General features: G+C 50.0%; 1 protein-coding gene across 6 annotated transcripts in view; it reads left to right on the top strand.

Annotated features, from left to right (window-relative positions):
* The window catches only part of Dip2b (disco interacting protein 2 homolog B), a 160,455-nt gene that overhangs the window by 66,496 nt on the left and 70,991 nt on the right, over positions 1–22,968 (top strand). For all 6 annotated transcript variants that reach the window (XM_060388622.1, XM_060388621.1, XM_060388623.1 and 3 more), the window contains exons 3-4: positions 12,760–12,879; positions 21,909–22,034. In XM_060388622.1, coding sequence (XP_060244605.1) covers positions 12,760–12,879; positions 21,909–22,034 — 246 coding nt within the window. The remainder of the gene's footprint in view (positions 1–12,759; positions 12,880–21,908; positions 22,035–22,968) is intronic.

Below are 22,968 nucleotides of genomic sequence, written 5' to 3'. Positions count from 1 at the left end.
CCTATTTTCACTCCTTCATTTTGCTTAACAAGATTATCTGTGCAGGAGGAAGACTGCCTCCACCTCCAAGTTCTGGGATTAAAGCCGTGCACCACTGTGCCTGGCAAAGGTTGGGTTCTTCCAGCAAGGCCCCCAGCTCTCTTACCCTCTCATGTCTGGGTTGCAGGTGCACAGATTGCAGGCCCACACTGGATTTCTGATTAAGTAGTTTTAGGGCAGAACCTGAGAATGTGCATTTCCATTAGATTCCCAGATGATACTGGGTTGTTGCCCTAGGGACTAGGTTCCGGGAACCAGTGGACTGTTCCTCCAGATTATCGGAGCCACACGTGTGGTAACTCGCAAATGTGACTCTGTAACCCAGGGCATCCCGGGCTCCTGACCGGGATGTGTTCTTCCTCCTCCTCTTTCTCGAGACAGGCCTGGCACTCACTATGTAGACCAGGTCAGGCTCGGACTCATAGACTGCCTGCCTCTGTCCTCTTACATAATCCATTTTAAGTCACTTCTATTTAAACATATTCAAAATTAAATTGATGACTACCACATCTCACCAACCCAACACCTACACCTAGACACACCCCCGCCACATATGAACATTCACCCATGCACACAGTGGAGTTGGTTTTGTTAATTTGACAGAGAGATTATGTGCATGAGGTTGGCCCGTGGGCAGGTGTGTGGGGTTTATGTTGCTCATGTTAACTGGTCTGGAGGAGCCAACCGGCTGTGACTGACACCATTATTTAGGTGTGGGTCGTGGGCTACCCAGAAGGGCAGAAAAACCGAGCTCTTCGTTAGAAGTGCATGTGTGTCTCCTGCCCCTCTGCTCTTGGCTGTGGCTGTAATCACCTGTCCCGGGGCCTGCCCTCGTTGTCCCACAGTTATGGCCTGTACCCTGGGATTGTGGGACAACATTAATCCTTTCTCCTCTGAGTTGCTCTTGTCAGGGTATTTTTATCACAGAACAGAAAAATGAATGAAGTTCCAACTGCAGCAACATCCAACAAATTATTCTTAAAACCTCCATCTTGAGTTACCAAGGTGGCTCCGGGGTAGAGGTGCTTGCCCCCAAGGCCTGAGTTCAGGTCCAGGACCCACTGGAAAGGGAAATCTGGTTCTCTGCAGTTGTTTTCTGATCTCTGTTTCCATTCTTAAGTACCAAGTCGTCAGTTTTGTGTTTCTTTTTGAGCCAGTTTTTGAGCCTGATTTGTCTAGGAAACTCCTTGTGCTATAAGTTTTCACATTTTCCATGCTCTTCAAGTTTCTGCCCTGTCTGTGTTGCCTCACTGCCATCAGCCTGCCCGGATGTTTGCTTCTTTGAAGAGCATGCTTTGTTTTCTGATATGTTGTTTTCAGGTTCCTTTTGTTATTTTTTTCTTTGTGTTCTTTAAGTTGGCTCATGAACTTGTATATAATTTCCTGTTGTACACCTAGGCTGTGTCTGCCTTTTTCTTAGCTTCTCTGTGGTCAGAGAACTTGCCTGTACAAAGGGAATCCGTCAGGACATGCTCAGGGTGTACTTGGTCTCTGTAACTCGTCTGCAAGTGTCTCGTGTTGTGACAGCCCCTTGGCTCACATTGTTCCGTCATGCTCGGGGCTTCTTGGTTCTCTCAGCTTTGCTGGGTCTCTCAGCGTTGGTAGGAAGCGTCTCCAGGCACCTGCGTGTCATAGTGTCTTATGGAAACACCTGTAACTGTGGCATCACCATTGCCCTGTGGTTCTGGCAGGTTGTGATTTTATGTTTTTAAAAGCTGTTACTGTGTGGGGTTAGGAAGTAGCTGCCTGAATACAACACTTGCCTGCCTCAGCAAGACCCAACTTAGGGTGTTCTAAGTACTATTAAATAAATAAATAAGATTTTACTTGTAACTATCTTATTTTTTTCATATAAGAACTTCAGAATACTTATTATTATTTTTTTATTTTTATTTTTTATTTTTTTCCAGACAGGGTTTTTCTGTGTAGCCCTGGCTGTCCTAGAAATTGCTCTGTAGACCAGGCTGGCCTTGAACTTAGAGATTTGCCTGCCTCTACCTCCCCAGTGCTGGGATTAAAGGCAAGCCGCCACCACTGCCTGGCTAACTTTAGAAAATGTTGGTTACCACAAATTCCCATGTTACATGCATTCAGTATTTACATTCCACTCAGTCACGTGCTGTTAACTGTTTTCTGTACTTGCGAATCATCGATTCACTGTCCCTTTCCACACTTGGTCCTCTCAGAGCAGCCGTCCTCCTAAGTACATTGTTAGCGATAGGTACTCTAATGAGGGCATTACTAGTAAATTCTCTCCATTTCTGCGTGTGTGTGTGTGTGTGTGTGTGCGCGCGCACACACACACACACATATGTAAGTGCTAGGTTTTCAAACGCTACTTCTTTCTTTGGGGGTTCCTTAAAGCTTATACCTCCCTTCCATCCCCCCAACCCTAGGCAAGGGGAAAAGGAAGGTTGTAAGGGAAAGGGTCTTCCTGCTGGGTAGGGTCGTAGGATTCTTTTGGGGACAATACCAGTATCCATCGTCAGGAAATCCAGAAGTCCAGGTAACCAGCAACCAGCAAACGCAGCAGCAGGATAAACCAGCAGCAAGCAGTCCCCTTGCAGTCCCCGACTCCTCCAAGCCACTGCACTTTTTTCCTCTGGGCTATCGTATTTATACCCCTTAAAGTCCTCAGAGTTCAACTAATTCCAGCTGCCAAAGCTCTGTAAAGACAGTTAACAGGTGTGGACAAACTAAAATCCCCCCACTTGGGATTATAACAAAAACATGTTTACATAAAATAACCCAAAATGTCCACAACACAATGCATACCTATACGTATATACACACATATATGTATATATACATACATTTATGTATACATATGTACATGTACACATATAATTGTATACACACATATATGTATACATATGTACATGTACACATATAATTGTATATATAAAAATATACATACTGTTTATATTTAGATGTCTTCTTTTAAATGCTAAATATTCTTTAAAATTGGACTTTAGAGGGAAAATTCAGCAATCCAACAGGGAAAATGAAATTTTTATGGTAAAATACAACAGATAACAGAAGACTAAAGAACATGCTTAAAAGGTGGTCATGGAGACCGTGCTGGCAGCTGGCTAATGTGAAGCTTGATTCAGTTCAGTAGCATCTTAGAAATTAGCTTGTCCGGGCACCCTGTGGCAGGAATGTGACTTGCTAGCATTGCCCTGGAAAGTCATTTTGAAACCCCAACATTCAAGCTGACTGCTGTTCCTTTAAATAAAGCCCAAACTCTGCCTGGTATCTAAGTGTCATGCTGTCTTCTAAGGAGGTAGATACATCCTTACGAAGATTACAGTCTTCTTCAAGGTCCTAGACCCTCACAGCAGCCCTTACAGAACACTACAGCTCTCCTGGCTGTGGCCAGAAGCCTCCAGGGCCCAGAGCAAAACCCCCTCAGCTTCACATAGCAGACCTCAGGGGCGGGAAGTTTTTGCTTCTTCTGGCTCAGCCCAGCACCTGCTTTCCAAACCACGTGGAGGTTGACCGCTTGCTCAGTCAGCCTCTAGTGGCCAAGAGCAAATACCTTTGGAGTGACAAGAAGACAGGAAGCTTTGCTTCGCTCTGCTGACCCTGTGGTCTGCCTGTGTGGCCCGTGATTTCTCCACACTGACACCAGTAGTCCAGGTGCAGAGAGACTAGTGTTTATCTGGAGGACACAGGTGCTGGTGGCAGGACAGTGAGCAGTTCCTGAGCAATGCCAGCGTTCCATGTGTTGTCGGGCCTGGCCAGCAATGCCTTTGTGAGGCCCTGTTGCTTCTGCCCAGAGCTCCCCACTGTCTACACCAGAGCCCACACGTTCTACATGCTCCCCTCGTCTGAGTGGCATTTTGCGGGTTTTTTTGTTTTGTTTTTTTCCCCTTGGCTTTTTTGAGACAGGGTTTCTCTGTGTAGCCTGGTTGTCCTGGACTCACTCTGTACACAGGCTGGTCTTGAACTCACAGAGATCCACCTGCTTCGCCTCCCTGGGTGCCTGGCTGAGTTGCAGTCTCATAGACTTAACTTACTGTCATGGCTTGTGTCCAAGTGTGTGTGTGCGCCTTGGTGTGCACATGGATGTCAGAGGACAGCTTCACGGCGTTGGTTCTCTCCTTCCACCCTCTTGTGGGTCTTGGGGATCAACCTCAGGGCAGCAGGTTTATGCAGCAGGCGCTGCGCCCACTGTCTCGCCCGCCCTGTTGCACTTTAGGAAGGCTCCTTGAGCTGTCCTTCGCTTGTTGGCCGTTTTTGTCTGAGTGAGCCGCTGGCTCTGCGGGTCTCTGAGGAACATGCTTATAAGCTGCGCGTCTCTGTCGTGACCCTGGTTTGCATCGTTACACCTCAAGTCAAGACGTGGACAGACCTTAGCAGAGCTAAACAGAAAGCACATTCCCAGCGTGTCTTCAGCAAACACGTTGTACACTGGCGACCTTCTCTTGATCTCCTGGCCCCGTTCTCTGCTTAGCCCGTCTGCTCCTTTAGATCTCAGATGCTCTAGACGCCTCAGAGTGTTCGTTCTCATCCGAGACCGGCGTGGCTCAGCCTCCAGCGCACTTTGCTGTTCATTTGCTGGCCGAGCACTTTTCTGTGTCCCCCCTGCCCCCTGCCCTCTGGGCTTGGGCTGCAGGCTGTAACACCACACGATGCTCTGGGACTGAGGTACTCCCCACAGTTCTTGCTTTTAAATGGCTTTGGTTCATCTTTTGTAAACAGGCTTCCGGTGACAACGATGTGCACTATCCGCAGCTCCCTCCGTGGGGACAGTTGTCTTCCAGTCTTCGTACTGTTCTTGATAGGTACTGCTGTACTCTAAATGGGTTTTTAAATGTTTTCTCAGCTTAACCAACTTGAGGTGTTATTTATTAATTTCTTTCTATAAAACATTAGCAACAGCCTGATGACACGAGTCTGGAATCCCAGATACCCAGGAGGCTGAGGCAGGAGAGTTATGAGTTCAAGGCCAGAATAGACAATTTATCAAGATGCTCTTTCAGAAATACAGTGTTTTTTTTTTTAAAAAAAGTGAGCTAGAGATACAGCTCAGTGATAGAGCAAAGCCTTGATGTGTGCAGGGACAGAGGTCATTGCCTGTCACCTTTCCTCCTCCTGACCATGGACACCACGCCCATTTCCTTTCCCCTTTTCCCCCTTTTCCCTTTTTCCCCTTTCCATCACAGTTCATGTCTTCCAACACTTACCGTATGCTCTGCTCAGTGCTTGGAAGGGCTGTGTGTGCGCACGTGCGCATGCGTTGTTTATGGCTGTGTAGCAGCACAGCTAAGCTGCGTGGCTTACCGTGACCGCTTGCCCTTTCTTAGTCAACATTTTGCTTTTGTAGAGGTTAATGCATCAGTTCTGTCTGTATTTTTATAGAGTCAGCTCTTGTCTGCTCTCCTTCTGCATCCTTTCTATCCCCTAAGCTAAATTGTTCCCTTGTCTGGTAAAAGGCATTTCGGAAAGGAGTGGGCGTAAACGAGGGCATTCATTCTGCCATGTTGAGTCTGAGCTCTACATCCCAACATTTTCTTTTTTTATCATTTATGTGTTCTCCTGTATGTATGGGACTAGTGCCTGGATGGCCGTGCTCGCACGTGTGTGTGTGTGTGTGTGTGTGTGTGTGTGTGTATGTGTTGTCTAGAAAGGAGAGAAGAGAGTGTCTGTGTCACACCCTGTAGAACTGGAGTCATAGGCAGTAATGAAATGACTGGACATGGGTGTTGGGAACAGAACGTGGCTCAGAGGTCAAGTGTGCAGCCAGTGTGTTCTTAACCACTGAGCCACCTCTCCAGCCTCCAGATATGGAGCAAGTTCAGGGCCAGCGTGGGCAACTAAGGCAGCCGTGCTTCGAAATAAGCGGGGGCTTGGGTGTAGCTAAGGGTTGAGTGCTTCGTCTGTGTGAGGCGGAGGATCAGTTCTTGGCGATGCGAGGTTGGCCACTGGAAATGCTCTGGTATGCTGCGGCTCCCGCTGGCCCCAGACCTGGCTTTGATGTGTCGCACAGCCGCCTCTGGTGGTGTTGGTGAAGAGGCTCTGTCTGTCTTACTGTGTTGGTGCTGTTTCAGACTGTTGTGTATCCATTCCATTGTGTCTGTGCCGGGTCAGGATGGGAGCTCACCTTCCTTCCTTTCCTTTCTTGCTAGATAGTGCCAGCTGGCCTGGAGCCACCGTGTGGACCAGTCCGAGCTCACCTCACACACACCCCTCAGCCTGTAGAGGGTCACAGTGCGCCCAGCCCCTGCCTTTTCAGGATAGGACATACCTGTTTGTGGACGTGGTTCTGTGGTGGCCTTCTAGAATACTTCAGTCAGAAGTTGGAGTGGGCAAAGGCTTCTTGTCAGACGAGGGTGGATGCCCGTTGTTCTGCTGGGGTGATTTCTCCTGGCGCTCTGTGCGCAGGCAGCCACTCCAGTGCCTTCAGCGCAGGCTTCCTCTGTTGGGCTCTGCCTGGCTCTGCCTCGGCTGTGCGATTATGATGGTGTCAGTAGAAACAAAGGAAAAGCTTGGTGCTTTAGCTCCTCTGTCCAGACCATCAAAAGAGCCTGGAGTACTTTTTCCCTAACAGCTGCCTGTGGCGGTGCGGAGGGGAGTCACCGTCGGTGAATTGGACACATGTCTGTGTAGTGGCAGGCAGGATTTGCTGCTTTAAATCGATCTTCATTTTCTCCCAGCCACCCACCATCAGTGGTCGGTGTGAGGAGACCAGTGACATCTCAGTTACTTACTCTAAGCAAATTGTCAGGAGCCTTGCTGTAAAAGACCAAAGCCAGTCAGGAGGAGCAAGAGCAACTCTGACCTCAGGCTCTGCACCGGAAAAGCACAGGAAGGCTGTTAAAAAGACCCAGTGCCAAAGTCGCGCCATCTAGAGTTCCAGACGGAGTGCTGGAGAAACTCAGCGGGGCTGGCCAGCTCCAGTCACTGACATCAGGACCGATGTTCTGGAGTGCATTAAGTAGGCCTGTGTGTGCCTCCGAGGTGGGAGCTGCCTGCTGTGCAGTCATTCTGCTGGTCTCATTTTGCTTTAGAAGCTCTCTTGCAGGTGAGGCTCCCTCTGTAATGGCCAAACAGCAGGTCCCCCCATCATGTGCTCCATGTGGGCGGGGGTCGGATGGGAGTTGCCGTGACTGGCACACGTCATTGTATCTGCCCATGTATCTTATCAGAAGGAAGTCCAGTCCTTCCTCTCGGGCTTCTTTTTCCCCTGAATTGTCCAGGAGCCCACAGGGACTTAGGAATCAGGAGAAGTGTTCCAGTGTCACACCCAGAAGTGAAGCGCCGTGGGTGCTTCTGGGAGCCTGTCTCACTGTGTGGCCCAGAATGCTGACTGCTGCTTGGCCTCTTCTCCCCTCTGAGGCGTCCTGCAAGTGGATCCCATTCTTCTCAACTCACAGACACTCCTCTTGGGCTTCCAGGGCGAGGTTCCTGTTAGTCTCCTGGTGTCCCTGAGGTCAGACACTTGACTCTGGGTAGAACAGGGTTGCTGACCCTTCCTTCCCAGAATCCACCCACTTCCCAGGCTGGGAACTGCCACTCACAGGCCTCTTTTCCAAGACATGAGATTGTCAGCAGGGCCTGCCCCCTTGGCTCCTCAGCAGAGGTCCAGGAGGACTCGGCACCTACATCCATCCTTGAACAGGGTGAGAAAGAGAGCAGCGATCCTCGGAAGGCCTCCGGTGACAGTTGCACACTCTCCTGGAGGCAGATCGGCGATGGCTCTCCTGCTTTGTTAACAGTATGTCCCGGTCTTACTATAATGGTGAAAGGAGGTGTCTTAGGAAGCAGGCATGCCTGCACTTGGAAGGCTGAGGCAGGGGGATCCTGAGTTTGAAGGCTACATAGTGATCAAAGCTAGCCCGTTCTGCATGGCCTTGATCTTGTCTCATTACAGAGGGAAAGGGAAGGAGAAGAGATTTGAGGGAGCTGCAGTGTTATTGGCGGTGTCGCCCTGTCATTTCCTGTGTAAGCAGTTTGCGGGCTGCCCATTGGACTCCACAGCTGGCCCGAGCCTGCTTCCCTTTCCCAGCGTCCTCTGTGCACTGCCTTGCCGCGCTCACACCACCAGCTGTCCTGGTCCTCGCCGGGGTTCTGTCCCTCCCTGGGCTGCTAGAAACACCAGCCTTCGGGGAAGGTGGCCTCCTCTCAGCGACACCTGGGTCCTACACCAGTGTGCTCCTGTCATGTGCCTTTCCAAAACTCACACAAGTTAATTTCCCACTACGTGGGCCCAGTGTGGGTCCCGGCGCATGCTACACTGTGGAAATTTGGGGTAGGATGGGGGTAAGTGAGGTTAAGAAACAGTGACCAGAATGCACTGTGCACATGTATGACATCAATGAAAGCGTGCAAGGTAAAGGACATGAAGCATCGGGGACCTTGAGATGACGCTCTTGGTTCAGACACCACAGCACAAGCTGGAGGACGCAGCTGCTCTCATCACCTCTCGGCTGCAGTGCTCCGTCCCCCGCTTCCTCTCAGAGCTCTCTTGCTTCACTCTCGTACTCCTACATGTGTGAGTGTCTCTGAGGCCATAGGCAGAGCCAGAGGGTAAGAACTGAACTGGCTTTCTCCTGTTTTCCGGCCCGGGAAAGGTGTCCTGTTGTACTCGTAAATATCTGTTCTTTTCTGGGCTATCCTCGTCACTGTGTTCCCATAGCAGACACATAAAGACACCCCCCTTTAGAAAGAGTAATGAATTACATGCCTGTTGGTGGATGAAAAGGAACGCTTTGAAGGATTTAAAGCCTGGCTTGAAAAGCCAAGGAAACCCAGTCATAGAACCACCATCTCCATTTAAACGCGCTGCTGACCCCTGGCGGCCGCTCCACACTGCTGACCCCTGGCGGCCGCTCCGTGCAGCTGACTCAGAGCTGAAGTGTTGTGGTAGAGTTCGCTGTCAACTCCCGCTGGGGCTGCGGAGCTGTGTGTGAGGCTGCAGGCTGGCATTGGTGTAGACTAGTGCCTTTCCAGGTACTTTGTCTCTGAGCTAAGCAGTGCAGGGCAAACAGCTGGGTAGCTCTCCGCTGCTTCCTCCAGTGCGCAGCGGACTTGAACGTCCCCTGTAGGCCTCATTCTGTATAGAATGATTTTGTTCAGACCAAGAGTCTGAGTTTTCATTTTAATGCTGATGATTGTGTGCTACATATAATGAAGTCCACCTTTGCGTTTGCTTTTCCTTGCCATGGCAGTAAGATTTCACACTTTATCCCCAACTCGGGACCGTGTGTTGAAGCTCCCCAAGCAATTCCTGAGATGTGGCTGGGTGACAGTGTTCCACCTGCAGCCCGTTAGATAAGCCCCGTGCCCTCAGACCTCTGTCCTCTCCATGAGCCGGGGGTGTTGTTTCCAGGGCCGTCCGTAAACTGGTGTGCGGGAAAGCAGGGCGTCGGAGGTCCAGCGTTCTTGTAATCTGTGACGGACACTCTTCTTCCCAAGTCAAACCTGAGTGCATGTTAGTCTCGGTTCTCCAGGGAAGAGAGACGTCCCCGGCTTACAGTGCTGGAGGGCTCTGCCCCGTCACCTTGTACCTGCAGGCGTTTACCTGAGCACTAGTGTAGTCTGTAGGTCACGGCCACAGCTTCGAGCTTGAGGCAGGCGTCACTTTCATTTTCTTCCTTACCCTCAGAGACTCCCTCAGTGTTCGCTAATGAACACCTGTTTTTTTGTTCAGCAGGCGCACTTGAGCTGCACGTAGGTGCTTGTTTATTGCACGTTCGTGCATGTGATTGAGCGTGTGCAGGCACATGCCCCTGAGCACTGTGCCATGGTGCACGTGGACTCAGAGGACAACTCGAAGGAGTCCGTTCCGTCTGTCTGCCATGTGGGTCTTGGAGTTGAACCCCGATTCTGAAGCTTGGTGCCAAGCACCTTTGGCCACCGAGCCATCTTGCTGCCTTTGTTGTCTTTGAGACAGGGTCTCACTGTGTAGCCCAGGATGCTCTCAGACTCACAGCAATCCTCCTGCCTCAGCCTGCTGAACGCCGCAGTGATGGGGCCGGCCTGCATGGCTGCTTGTACGGTGCTTTAAGGTCGCATCTTGTCAGCTTGGAGCAGATGTGATAAGGTGAGCCGTGTGTCCTGCGGCGAACCCACCTTCCTGTGGCGTTACGTGCCGGACGAACTGACTGGAGCTGTAAGTGGAGCTTTGGGGATTATTTCTGACAAATCACAACAAAATGATTGTCATGGTTTCAGACCCTGGAGAAAATGATTGGCTTAGAAACGTGGCTTCCTGAAGGGACAGACACAAATGCCCATTACTTGCTTACTTGGTAGAGAGCTGAGTGGCCTTTGTTTTCTGTGCCCCTTCAGTTGTGCCCCTGGCTGTGTGGCTGACCCATTTTCATCAGAAGGCCTTCTCTGTGTTCTAGTTCCCGACCTGTGGCAAACCTGTAGCTAGTCCCGAGCGGAGATGTGTGCTCTGGCCAGGTGGTTGACAGATTTACGCCTGTCATTTCCTCGTGGCCGTTTTCTCTATTTTACTTAGTTACACTGAAAAACATAAAGCAGAAACGTGTCTGAGAAAGGTAGAAAAAAATGTTTAGATCTCTGTCTCCCTTTTAAGTCAGAACTTCAGTTCGTTCTTTCTCAGATTTGAATCGTTGACTGCACAGTTTGGAAACGGCGTGCATGTCGAGTTCATTGTTGGGCTAGTGAAATGACCAGTGCTGGTAATGCAGTTGTAGTTTTATGTGGCCCTCAAAAAAAAAACCCTAAACAGTCTCCTCCAAGCCTCTGGAGCAGGTTTTCAGGGTCGGCGTGCTGCCTCCAGCCACTGCAGATTTCCAAAGCCGCCCATGCGTGCTAATGCGATTTCCTTCCTGTACCTATCAGCTGACCGTAGAAATAAAAATAGCTGCTTTCTATTTTTTGTTCCCTATTGAAAGTTGGTTGGACTGTATTTCAAGTACTTTCTCCAGCAAGTGGCTCTCTGCCGAGGCTTTTCCGTGACGGGCAGTGGTTGTGGGGCTTGTGGACTTGTTTGCATGGTTCCCTCTTCACCTCGCTGCCGACCCTGGATCCCAAAGGGATCCATGTTCCTAACCCAGGTCTCCAACCTCCATCACTTTCCTTTTTAAAGGTCTTGGGGGATTTCCTGTTGTCCTTTTATAGCCTTTTGTTTGCAACCAGCAGAGGCAGGCAGGCTGGCCAGGGTCTGCTCCGGGCTCCGCCGCTTCCAGCCAGCTGGCCATGTCCCCTTCTGTTAAAGGGGCAGCAGTAGGACCAGCCTTGCAGGTTAATATGCAGAATGAGAAATACAATGAAATTTGTGTGTACTTCCAGGCAAAACCAAACATTTTACTATTGTAGTCAGGGGCTGGTAAAGGTTTTCTGTGAAGAGCCAGATGGTCTTTTCGGCTTCAGTAACCTGTCGTCTCTGTCAGAGCTGCTCAGTTCTGCCTGGACAGCATGGAAGCGGCCGTTGACACTGTAAGTGACCACTGCTCCTGGCGTTGTTCCAGTAATTCGTTTGTGAAAACAGACTGAGCCCAGCATGGTGGAACACACTTGTAATCCTAGCACTTAGAAGGATCAGGAGTTCAAGGCCAGCTTCACCTGCATTGCAGGTTCACAGTTGGTCTGGATAATATGACACCCTGTCTCAAAAAAGCAAAAGAAAAGAAAAACCAGTGTAGCTTGGTTTGCTGGTACACACTTCTGCGCTCAGCACTGAAGAGGCTGGGACAAGAGAATCCCAGGCTCTAGAGAGTCTGGGCTACACAGGCTCTGTCTCAAAACAGACCAGAGACCCAGGTGATGGGCATAGTGGGGCTAGGAACTACAGTCTGTTGACCCTGTCCAAGACTAATGAAAGGAACAGCGAAAAAGATAAGGAGATAGAGAGTATATTAAGAATTCTAGATAGCCAGGCGTTGGTGGCGCACGCCTGTGATTCCAGCCCTCGGTAGGCAGAGGCAGGCAGATCTCTGAGTTCAAGGCTAACCTGGTCTACAAAGTGAGCTCCAGGACAGCCAGGACTGCATAGAGAAACCTTGTTTTGGGGGGAAGGTGAGAGTTCTAAGTGGATTATTGAGAATTAGGTTGACTTAAAGGCCTGAGTCTGCTGGCGATGTTAAATGGGAGTTTCTGTGCAGACAGGGACAGCCAGGGCCAGAGTGAGCCTGGGCTGGGCTGCAGCTCGCCTGAACTCAGTGACAGTTATCTTGTTATAGCTTCCTCAGCGCTGCTGTGTGACACAGTGTCTTAGACACAGGCTTAAAGTCCACATCTGTATCACACTCTGCTCAGTTAATGGCCTCTCAGTGGAAATTTCAGCAACAGGAACCATTAAAGAACATTTCTAGATGTGTCCTAAAGCCTAGCCTTTCTTGTTCAGTTAGATACTAAAGAATAGCCTAGATGTGGGCGTAGCTCGTGTGAGGCCTGAGTGGGACCCTTAGCACCACAACAAACCAAACAGCAAAAGCCACAGCCTTGTCCGAAGTCTTATGAACGGTTTTGTGGGCCAGCTTTAAGGGCGATTTTTTACACAACAATTATTGTCTCACTGTTTCTTTCCTATCAGACCATTGATAGTTACTGCTGTAGGGAGATTTTTCTGGCCTTTGGCCTTTACATCCAATCTATGTGCCTACGTCAGCCTCTAACCTTTGCCACAGATGGGGGTGAGAACTAATTCCAGCTGTTTCGAGAATGTGCAGAGTGCAGAATATACCCCCTGCCCATTGTTGCCACTGATAACCTAACCAGCTTCCGAACTTCCTTTTTTAGAAACCGACTCAACAGGACAGAAAGACAGAAACCAAACTCCCACTGCCGCTCAGACTTCTGCTCCTTCCAAGTATCACCGAGCGCGATCCGGAGGGGCCAGAGATGAGCGGTACCGATCAGGTGAGGAGGCTGCAAAGTTTTTCTGCCTGTAGTGTGAGCTGTGTGCCCTGGGCAGTGTGAACTGTGAGCTGTGTGCCCTGGGCAGTGTGAGCTGTGTGCCCTGGGCAGTGTGGGCTGTGTGCCCTGGGCAGTGTGGGCTGTGTGTCCCGAGCAGTGTGGACTGTGTGCCCTGGGCAGTGTGAGCTGTGTGTCCCGGGCAGTGTGGGCTGTGTGTCCTGGGCAGTGTGGGCTGTGTGTCCCGGGCAGTGTGGGCTGTGTGCCCTGGGCAGTGTGGGCTGTGTGTCCCGGGCAATGTGAGCTGTGTGCCCTGGGCAGTGTGGGCTGTGTGTCCTGAGCGCCCTCCTGTTTGATGTGCTGCTTTCCCTTGAGCCAGGAGGTTGTGTTTATTCACTCACTCGGCAGTGGATCTGGTGCCTCCTGAGTGTCAGCTGTAGATACTCAAGTTTTCTGACCAAATAGTAGCAAATGAGACATTTCTGCCCTCAAGGAATTTCAGTTTTGGAGAAGGAGCCAGATAAGCACATGGCATTGTGGATAAGGAAGTAAAAGAAGGTGGGAGTTAGGTCAGGCAGGAGGAGGCGTGTCCTCCTGTGCTTGTGTTGCTGCTGAGTAGTCCTACGGCAGATGGACCCTGAGCAGATCTCGCTGTGGAACTTGCTGTTAGAGAGCTCCTCAGTGTGATGTCTTCTGGCACAGAAGGTTCTGCTGTCGAGGGAAAAGGAACAGAGCTGTGCTTGGTGGAGAGCTGGTGGGCAGAGGAGCCAACCAGAGCAGACCTTCTGGTGCCGTTCGCTGCCCACCATGTGGCGCATCCTGTGGAAACTCAGCTGCAATGTTATTTTGCTTTCCCTAGATTTTTGTCTCCTTTTACTAGCTACACTTACCATGACCTTATCTAGAAAACTATCTTCTCAGAAACGGAGTTTAAGTGAAAAGGACACAGAGCTGGCCAGTCCTTTCTGGGAGTGGACGTCATGGGAGGCAGGTTCACAGGGAGGCCGGAGTGGGAGGCTGGGGCAGCGCTGCAGACAGACACTGTGGCAGTGTTTCCCTCCACATTGCTGTGTGCTGAGGGGTCGGGTAGTGTAGGCATGGCACAGAGGCCAGGGTTGGTTAGGAAAATGGCACCAGATGGCAGGTTCTGTCTAGCTGGAACTTAAGGGCGCAGGCACTTTCCGGGGCTGAAGACAAGGTGAGGGAAGGCTGCCGGAGCCAGACCTGGAGTGTTGTCAGGTGTTCTGCGAGTTGAGCGCGTGGTAGTCTGCTCTGTTCTAGGAGCCCGCTCCAGTGCATGCTGTAGCTGCTGTCTCCCCGGAAGCACAGTGGGATTGCTTGTTTTGTGCGGGGACTGTGGCTCAGGCTGCCCTTAGACGTGTGAGCTTCCCAGATGCTAGGGTGCAGCACGCTCCCCCACTCCCAGCTAAAAACGTGCAGCTGAGGGTGAACAGGAGCGGTGATGTTGGAGGCACCGAGCAGACCCAGAGTTCTGTTTGTTGCCAGCAGTCAGCCCTGGTGAGGAGGGGCCACTGTCCCCTGAGAGGCGCGCTCAGGTTCAGCAGAGTGCAGGCGGGTTTGGGCATTTGTATCCTTGCTTCCAGCCTCCTAGAGGTTTTCTTTTCTCCCCTGGGTTTTCTTTCTTTCTTGACATGGTTGTTAAGGAAAAGGACTAATTTAAGGAACCCAGAAGGTGATTCTCTACAGCCTGTGTTTAAAATGACTTCATATGAAAAGGGCTGTGTGAGCCTTGGGGGATGCACAATTTGGCTTTCTCCGGCAGACACCCGTTTGTGATCTCTAGGCCCAGCCGAAATGAAACACTCTCTCTGAATTCCCCAGCTATTAGAAAGCCTGGTCTGTGAATTGGGTGTTTGGAAATGCAAGGCAGTGAGTGATAAGGACTGATGGTCAGGCTGGTATTATCTCTCTGGGACTTTGTGAGAGGGAGGGAACTAGTAAGAAACAGGCCCGTGAGGAGAGATAAGTGGGAAAGAAAAGGTGATTCACAAAAATAATCCGTGTGGCTCAGTGGCTAAGAGTGCTTGCTGCTCTTGCAGAGGGCCTAGTTCGGATGTCAGAACTCAGTGGCTCACAGCAGCCTATAGCTGCAGCTCCCGAGGATCTAACCCCATTCTCTGGCCTCCACAGGCAACACACAGGTATGTGTAACATGTAACACAAAATGCAAATAAAAAATATATTTTTAAAATCTCTGAAGGGCTGGAGAGATGGCTCAGTGGTTAAGAGTACTTGTTCTTTCAGAGGACCCAATTCAATTCTCAGCACCCATATGGCAGCTCACAACCATCTGTAACTCCAGTGTCCTCATCTGGCCTCCAATGGTACACACACTCACAAATGTGACGAAGCATTCATGCACATAAAATAAATAATAATAATTTTTTAAAGCACCTCCCTAAGATGTGTGCACACCTATAATCCCAGCACTTGGGGAGGCAGAGGCAGGCAGAACTCTGGACTCATCAACCAAGGCTACATGAGAAACCCCATCTCAAAAAACTGAAGGGGGGAAAAAGCACCTCCCTAACATTAAAAAGGTCTCCCAAAGTATGAGAAAATGAATGTTGCAACATTGTCATAGGGGAACACAAAAAGACAAGTAAGCATAGAGTCTAGACAAACACTGCTGTTTTCAGTATTTCGGGAATAGTCCGCTGTGTAGCTGGGAAAGCTCTCAGCACATTAGAGAATGTCCTGCAGAATGCTGGCATTCCTCAAAGCAAGAGAAGAATTCTATAACCAGGAGCTGACCAGATCAGTAACCTGTTTGTGTAGGCGTATGTAAAGTTTAAATTATATTTATTGCCATCTGATGCTCAGTTTTTGGCTTATCTACATATGTTGGCAACTGAGTTTCAACCTGGATTTCTGTGTTCAATGGCAAAGAAAGATACAATGTTGCAGCTGAATAGCCTGGCTCTCACCTGTAACCTCAGCATTTGGGAGGTTACAGCAGCAGCAGCAGCGGCAACGGGAGGATAGGGGAACTTCTCTGTGTCTCTAGTCACGGGAAGAGCTGTACCGCATGCCAAATGCAAACCAGCAAGAGCAGAAAGGCTGCTTCCTTCACCTGCAGCTGAGACTGCAGTGTGGCTACACAGAAAGGCTGGGGGGCTAATGCTGCCGAGCGTAGCTAGAAACAGTTCTCACTCGGCACAGGCTTACAGCACCTGTGGCATGTCAGGCCCCGTCAGCTCTAAGCCTTGTGCTTAATGTTTCAGGCATGATTGTAAGTGCTCATGCTTTCAGAGTTCATTTTATGTGTGTGTGTGTGTGTGTTTTGCCTGCATGTATGTCTGTGCATCCTGTGTGTGCCTAGTGTCCATGGAGGCCAGAAAAGGGTGTTGGACCGCCTGGAACTAGAGTTCCGGACCATTGTGGATTGACGTGGGTGCTGGGAATTCAGTCTGGGCCCCTGCAGGAGCAGCAGTGCTCGTCTTTGTGAGCCGTCTCTCCAACCCTGCTTTTCAGGTTTAGAACCCCAGACCTATTCTTAGTGCTTAGCTGGAGGGACCTTGGCCACACTGCCCAGTAGAGCCTCTCTGGCTGGACCCTCAAGGGGTGACACGCCTTTCTGTGCACATGTGCTATGTTTCTGATCACAGAAAACACAGGTAGCACTTAGAGTGGATGTCATCTAGCAGGAAGCCAGTCTAACGGTGCCTTTGATGTGATCTTCGGAGAAATTAGCCACCCCAAACAAAACAAAAAAACAAGTATGGGCTTTCGGGGCATAGTGGCATCACCCTGTTACCCTCAGACGTTGGTGCTGGAAAACGATACTCCACTTCCTTGCTTTTGGCAGAGAATCCAAAGTCAGCTTTGTCTAGGGACTTAACTTCGGAAGTGATTTCCTTATTAGAGATGAGAGTGAAGCCTGCGCTGTTGAACCCATCACGTTCTGTTAGTTGGTTCTGGGTTCCTCTTGGGAGGAGTCTTGACTGGAGTGCGGGGAATCTCCTCCGACAGCAGGGTCTGGCCAGGTTTCTAACGCAGGGACTGTTGGATGGCGCCGTGTTCGTGCCTGATGCTGTGATCCTGCTCTGTGGTTCTTAGTGACGCAGCTGCTTCAAGCCTCCCTTGAGTGTCAGCGGGGAGAATGCCTGGCTTTGGAGGCTTTGCTCTCGCACTTTCACCTCACATGTAAACATACTTTTGGAGATAGAGAACCAAATGAAAACACTCGCTTTGCCTGTCCTGTCGCTGAGAAAGTATTTTATCTTAATATAATTGGTTATGTATTTTCCAAGACAGTGAAGAGCCATGTTTCATTTAATATAAGGACGCTTTTTAAAAACATTGTAATATGTCTGTTTTATATGGTAGTGTCAGAATTTCAATAAGATGTGGCAATCTTGATTTGAGTAGAGTTAGGGAATATTAAAATAGTATGATAAATATAAATGTCACATGAAATTGTTTCATTTCAGAACCCAAAGGAGGTAAGTTGGTACTGTGGCCTCAAAAGTAACAGCCCGAACTGGGCCTGGCAGTTGGTGCACAGCTCTCCCCCAGCATGCAGGAGACAGATATCAGTTCACAGGCGTGGAGACCTGAGGGAGCTGTGCCCAGCAGCGAGCTGAGCTGCCGTATCTTCCCGAGTTCTTAGTGTTGTGTTTGTTTAAATTGTTTTTGTAATATCGTAGTACTTCTTTTTTCTGGGTGATTCTAGGGATTGAAGTAGGATTGGACTAGGGCCTCACACATACCAGAGAAGTGCTTGGCCCCTGAGTTATCCCCACAGATCCATTTTTCTTATTGCTGTCAAACACAAAAACCAACTGGTAAAGTCCCTGTGTGGTGTCATTGTAAGTAGGACAGCATATTGGGCTTGAAAGTCTGAGCTGTGTAAATGGCCTAATGTCTTACTGCAATTTTGTATCAGGTTCTCACGACCAGTTTGGATGCTTTTAGCTTAGTACTTCCCCGTGTCACCTGGACGAGGGCTGAGGGCCTCTCTTATCTCTGTCCAGATCTGTTCTCTTTGCTTGAGGTGCATGGCTGGTGCTGCAGCCTGCCTCTCTGTTGGTATGATTTATACTGCAGCAGGAGTGGGCTTGAGTTCAGCGGCTGTGCTGGACACGCTGTGACCTGAGCATGGCAGGGTGTGCTGGGGAACAGAGGTGGAACCACGAGAGCCCTCACACAGTCCACGGGACAGAGGCAGCTTCTGGAGGAGGTGGGGAGCTACCTGATGCCGACAGCAGGCTTCATGGCTAGTGCTGTCCCAGCCGTTCTGAAGCATCAAAGAGCTGTTTACATGGAAGAGAATGATCCGTCGAGGTGCATGGTGTGAACTGTAAGACTGAAATTCTACCTTCCTGCCCTCTTGTTACATAGAGCTGGGTTATCAGATCACTCACAAAAGAATGGCTTAGAAAATGGAGAGAAGTGTGAGAAGCGCTGGATATTGGGTACAGAGTAGTGGCCCCTAACGAGAGCAGTCTGTGTGGGGCAGGTGCGTGTGGGCGGACTATTGGAATAGCAGGGCAGGTTCAGATGTAGACCAGTGTACTTCCGAGAGCCGTCACTGTGTGGTGTGTAGCTGGCTTTGCGTGTCAGCTGGGTAGATGTGCACTATAGAAACAACGATGCGCAGACAGCGAGGGAAAATAGCATACCTTTTGGCAGTTTGCAACTGGCATATGAAGAGAAATTAAGAGAAAATAAAACCAGAAGTTGATGGGGAAAATGATCAAGTGACATGAACGTCAGTTTTACCTCAGTGGGTAAAGGTGGCTGCTGCCAAGCCTGACACCTTGAGTCACTTCCAGGGACTCACGTGGGAGGAATGAACTGGGTCCGGCCTCTGCGTGAGCACCGGGCACCAGTGCCACCATGTTACCATCCCTCACTGTGATGAGACACCGTGACCATGGCAACTTAAACACCATATTGAGACCTACAGTGGCGGGGGGAGCCCCTGGCCGTCAGGGCTGGAGCGAAGCTGAGAGCGCATCCCCGGCACTGTGTGAACCAGGCTCGATGCCTTTTGCCTAGAATCCCAGCACTTGGGAGGGGATTGAGGAATCAAGGTTATCCCAGCTGCTTAGTGAGTTTCCGAACAATCCGGCTACTGTCTGAGGCCCCATCTCAAAACAATTTTTCCAAACAAACAGGCCAGGTGCATCTTTAATCCCAGCACTTGGGAGGCAGAGGCAGGCAGATATGTGAGTGAAGGCCAGCGTGATCTACACGTCCTAAAGTGAAAATGTTGAATTATTCTGTTACAAACAGTAGTAAGAAAAATGGACATAACCTAATATTTGATTTTAAATGGTTGGGTAACTTGTAATATGTTAATTCAGTGAAATTCTATGTAGCCCTTTAAAGTTATGGTATAGAACTGTTTACACAGTAAGACTTTTTAGCCTGGCTGTGCCTGGAAGAGCAGGCTGTGTGGGCGTGGGGTAGGGCTTGGCTATCCATCAAGCCCAGATCCAGCGCTTAGAGTTGGTCTGTAGTGCTCCTTTTTAAAATTCTACTTTATGTGGGGTTCCTTAAAGCCTTTCCCTTCCAGTCCCCCAACCTTGGGTAGGAGAGAGGTTAGTGTGGAGAGGGGCACAGACCCCTTTATGTCTCCCAGCTGTTCAGGGTTGATGGGGGCTACTGATCTCCGTCTGCTGCTTGCCATCACCACACACTACATTTTCTCTTTCTGGACTCTTATATTTATATCCTCAGAGCCCTAGACCACGCCCCTCCCCGTGCTACACGAGGCAGGCCCTTACCAGCTGCCAATGACCACACTCCCCACGAGACAGTTGTCAGCTGTGGACAAACTAAAGCCCAAACTAAAACCCCACACTTGGGATTAAAACAAAAACATATTTACATAACATAACTGAGTTTACAAAGAAACCAAAACTTCCGTTACATTGTTCGGCCCCAACACCTACTCTGTCTATGAGCTGCTGGACCGCTGGGAAGAGCCAGTGCTACACAACCACCGAAGATGGAAACCTGACGTCTCAGCGATGGTCCAGTGCTTAGGTGCTTCCGAGACCAGAGGCCTTGAGCCGGACAGTGGCATGTGGCAATGAGTATTTGCTTGTAGAGCTGTGTGGACAAAACAACAGCAAAAACAACAACCACCACAGAAAATCTACCTAGTGATGGGCTGCAGTTTCCAGTGCAACAAAAATGGATTTGTGATGGAGGATCGGAGTGGAGAGTAAGAGAAGCCGAAGCTGTGTGTGTCTGAGGCCTGAGCTACTGTTGGAGGCCATGTTGATGTGCGTGGCCCCTGCTGCCTCCTGAAGCCGTGTTGATGTTCATGGCCTGTGTCACCTCCGAAGGCCATGCAGTTGTCTGGTGTGTGCTGCTGCCTGAAGCCACGTTGATGTTCGTGGGCTGCTCTGCCACTGTGGACCATGTTGGTGACTGTCAGGAGACCATGCTGTGGTCCGTGGTGTGTATGATGCTTGAGGCCGAGTGGCTGCTCATGGTCCATCTGTGCCAACTAGATACCCCATGTAAATCCATGATCTGTGCTTCTGCCAACTGTAAGGACAAGGAAGCCGCTTCAGCAGTGGTGTAGATGGCAGCACACTTGCGGTTGAGAGACAGAAAAGGCTTCTATGACAACCTGCTTGCCCCCGAAAAGTAACAACTTAGACAGGAAGCCATTGTGGAGAACTAAGAACTGTGAAGTGTAGCTCTGCACAATCGTGGCTTCTGGCAGGGCTGGGTGGGGAGGACCCGCCTAGGGGCTGGCCGAAGGCAGTTGACCATGCTACAGTGACTGTATGGGCAACACGAACTGGACCTTTTTAAAACCTTTTTTTGGGGGAGGCACAAGTGTGGGGGAGTAATGGACCTGGATGGTCTGGATACATTATGTGAAATTCTGGAATTCCCAAAAAAATCAACAAAAATATTATGTTAAAAGAGTTTTTATTTGTGTTAGTCAGGGCTCTTTTGGTTGCACACACAGCTGCTGACTTGGGCTACCTAGCTGGTGTAGGCTGAGGGAAGTGGCTGAGAAACCTCTGGAAGAGGAGAAAACTCTAGGGATCTCACTGGAAGTTCAGAATCTCTCTTTTCTGGGTCATCGCCAATAACTCAAACCTGCCCTAGGACCTACAGTGTCTGATTAAGAGTTAAAGTTCCCCAAAGAAGGATCTGGTTGGACAGCTTCCGAGGTCACACAGAGAGGTCTGGGAGGGTGTGAAGCCATTCCTAGGCCAGGAGGATCCCTCAGCTAGGAAGGAGGCAGCAGCTGGGAGGCGCCTGGGGTTTGATCCACCTTGCTAGGCTCTGTAAGAGTGTCCTTTCTCCTGTTAGTCTTTGTGTGTGAGGTGCATGTCCTTGCGTGTTTGTGGAGGTGTGAGTGGTGTGGACTTATGTGCATGGGTGCAGAGGCCAGAGGTCCAAGTTGACTGTCTTGTAAGACATCTGTTACAGAGCAGCAGCGGCGTGCCGTGTGCATTGCATGCAGAGGGAGAGCGGGTGTCTGCAGTGGGAGTGGACAGTCCAGGGCTCTGTTTGGAGTATGTTAATTTTGGGGTTCCTGTGACACGTCCCGGTAGAGGCCAGAGTTGTGTGCAGCCTGGCAGTCATGTAACACGTGCCCTGTGACTTCCTAAACCAGCCTCGCACCCTCTGTTCTGCGGCAGAGAGCCGGCTGGTCACGGCAGCTCTCGGCTGCTGTTCTTGGAAGTGCTCCAGTTCAAGGTTTTACTGTAGGACACGTCTAATTATTCCTTAGAATTAACACCAGCTCACCCAGATGCCGAGCACCCTTGGCACAGAGGCTTGCTAGACCACCCACCCCCACCCGGCCCTTCTTTCTGTGTCAGGAAGTTGTGTAATCAGTCTGCAGATTCTCTGTGAAATTACCCTGGACTTCTTCTGTTTCTATCTTTGGTTTTTATCTTAATTGATCTGAATCAAAAGGTAATAAATCCAGCAAGCCTCCCCTTGGCATTGTTAACCGCCTGCGTACCAAGAATTCATTTCTTAGAGGTTGCAGTCAGCAGAATGCAAATGTCCATGTGTTTAACTTTCAGACATCCACACGGAAGCAGTCCAGGCTGCTCTGGCAAAGCACAAAGAACAGAAAATGGCTTTGCCCATGCCCACCAAGAGGCGGTCCACATTCGTCCAGTCTCCTGCGGATGCCTGCACGCCTCCCGGTAGGTGTGTCCTCCTTTTTCCGTGATAGTTACTGGAAATACTGCTTTTCTTTCTGAGATGGGACCTGGAACTCGCACCCAGCATCACTCAGGCGTGCACTCTCAACGAGGCTGGCGGTGATGTCCCCGTGTACATGCCACGCAGCAAGGCAGGTGTTCTTAGACCCCTGCTGGCCACTTTCTGCCACACTCCAGCCTTTACTGCCTGTGACGTCCACTCCGTGTAGGCAGTAAACACGGGCACTTCTGTGAGAACATGGCTACGCCTGTCTCCTCAGTTGATGCTCCATCTCAGCAGCCATCGTGGGAGCAGGTGGACCTGGGACAAAATGTTGTCATTAGAGATTTTAGGAGCGCTTAATCCAAATTTGAAATAGGTCTGAAGAAATAGACGTCTGTTAATATATTTTTATATCTTTACATTTTTCCTTATAGTGAGATCCTGAGGAAAGTGGGAAGCAGACCTCCCCCATCCCCACTCACCAGACTTGGAATCTTTGTTCCTCCCAGTGTAAATTTAGGAGTTAGAACTTCATCTGAGGACCAACTAGACAAACCTCAAAATTCTTTTCTGTTCAGAATTTTTTTGACAAGTTTATAAAAACCTTAGTTTTTTCCTTAGATCAAACACAAGAGAATATTTTAAAAATTATTTGCTTATTTTTATTTTATGTGTATGAGTGTTTTGCTTGCATGTATGTAGTATGTGCACTGTGTACATGCCTGATGCCCTTGGAGGCCAGAAGAGGGTGACAGGCCCCCTAGGACCAGAGTTGCACACTGTTCCAGGTGCCGGGCCTGCCCCTGGGGCCCGTGTAGCAGCAGCACGTGCTCTTGACCCTGTCGCGCTTTGTCCAGGGCCCCGGAGGCTGCGCTGCGTGGTTTGTGCGTTCCCAGCTGCCACGCTGAGCTTCGCTTATGGGTCCAGGGCTCC

The sequence above is a fragment of the Meriones unguiculatus genome, chromosome 8, assembly GCF_030254825.1.
Source record: "Meriones unguiculatus strain TT.TT164.6M chromosome 8, Bangor_MerUng_6.1, whole genome shotgun sequence".
In the NCBI taxonomy this organism is placed as follows: Eukaryota; Metazoa; Chordata; class Mammalia; order Rodentia; family Muridae; genus Meriones; species Meriones unguiculatus.
The sequence above is the reverse complement of the archived record's forward strand: the minus strand, read 5'-3'. Positions and strand labels throughout refer to the sequence as shown.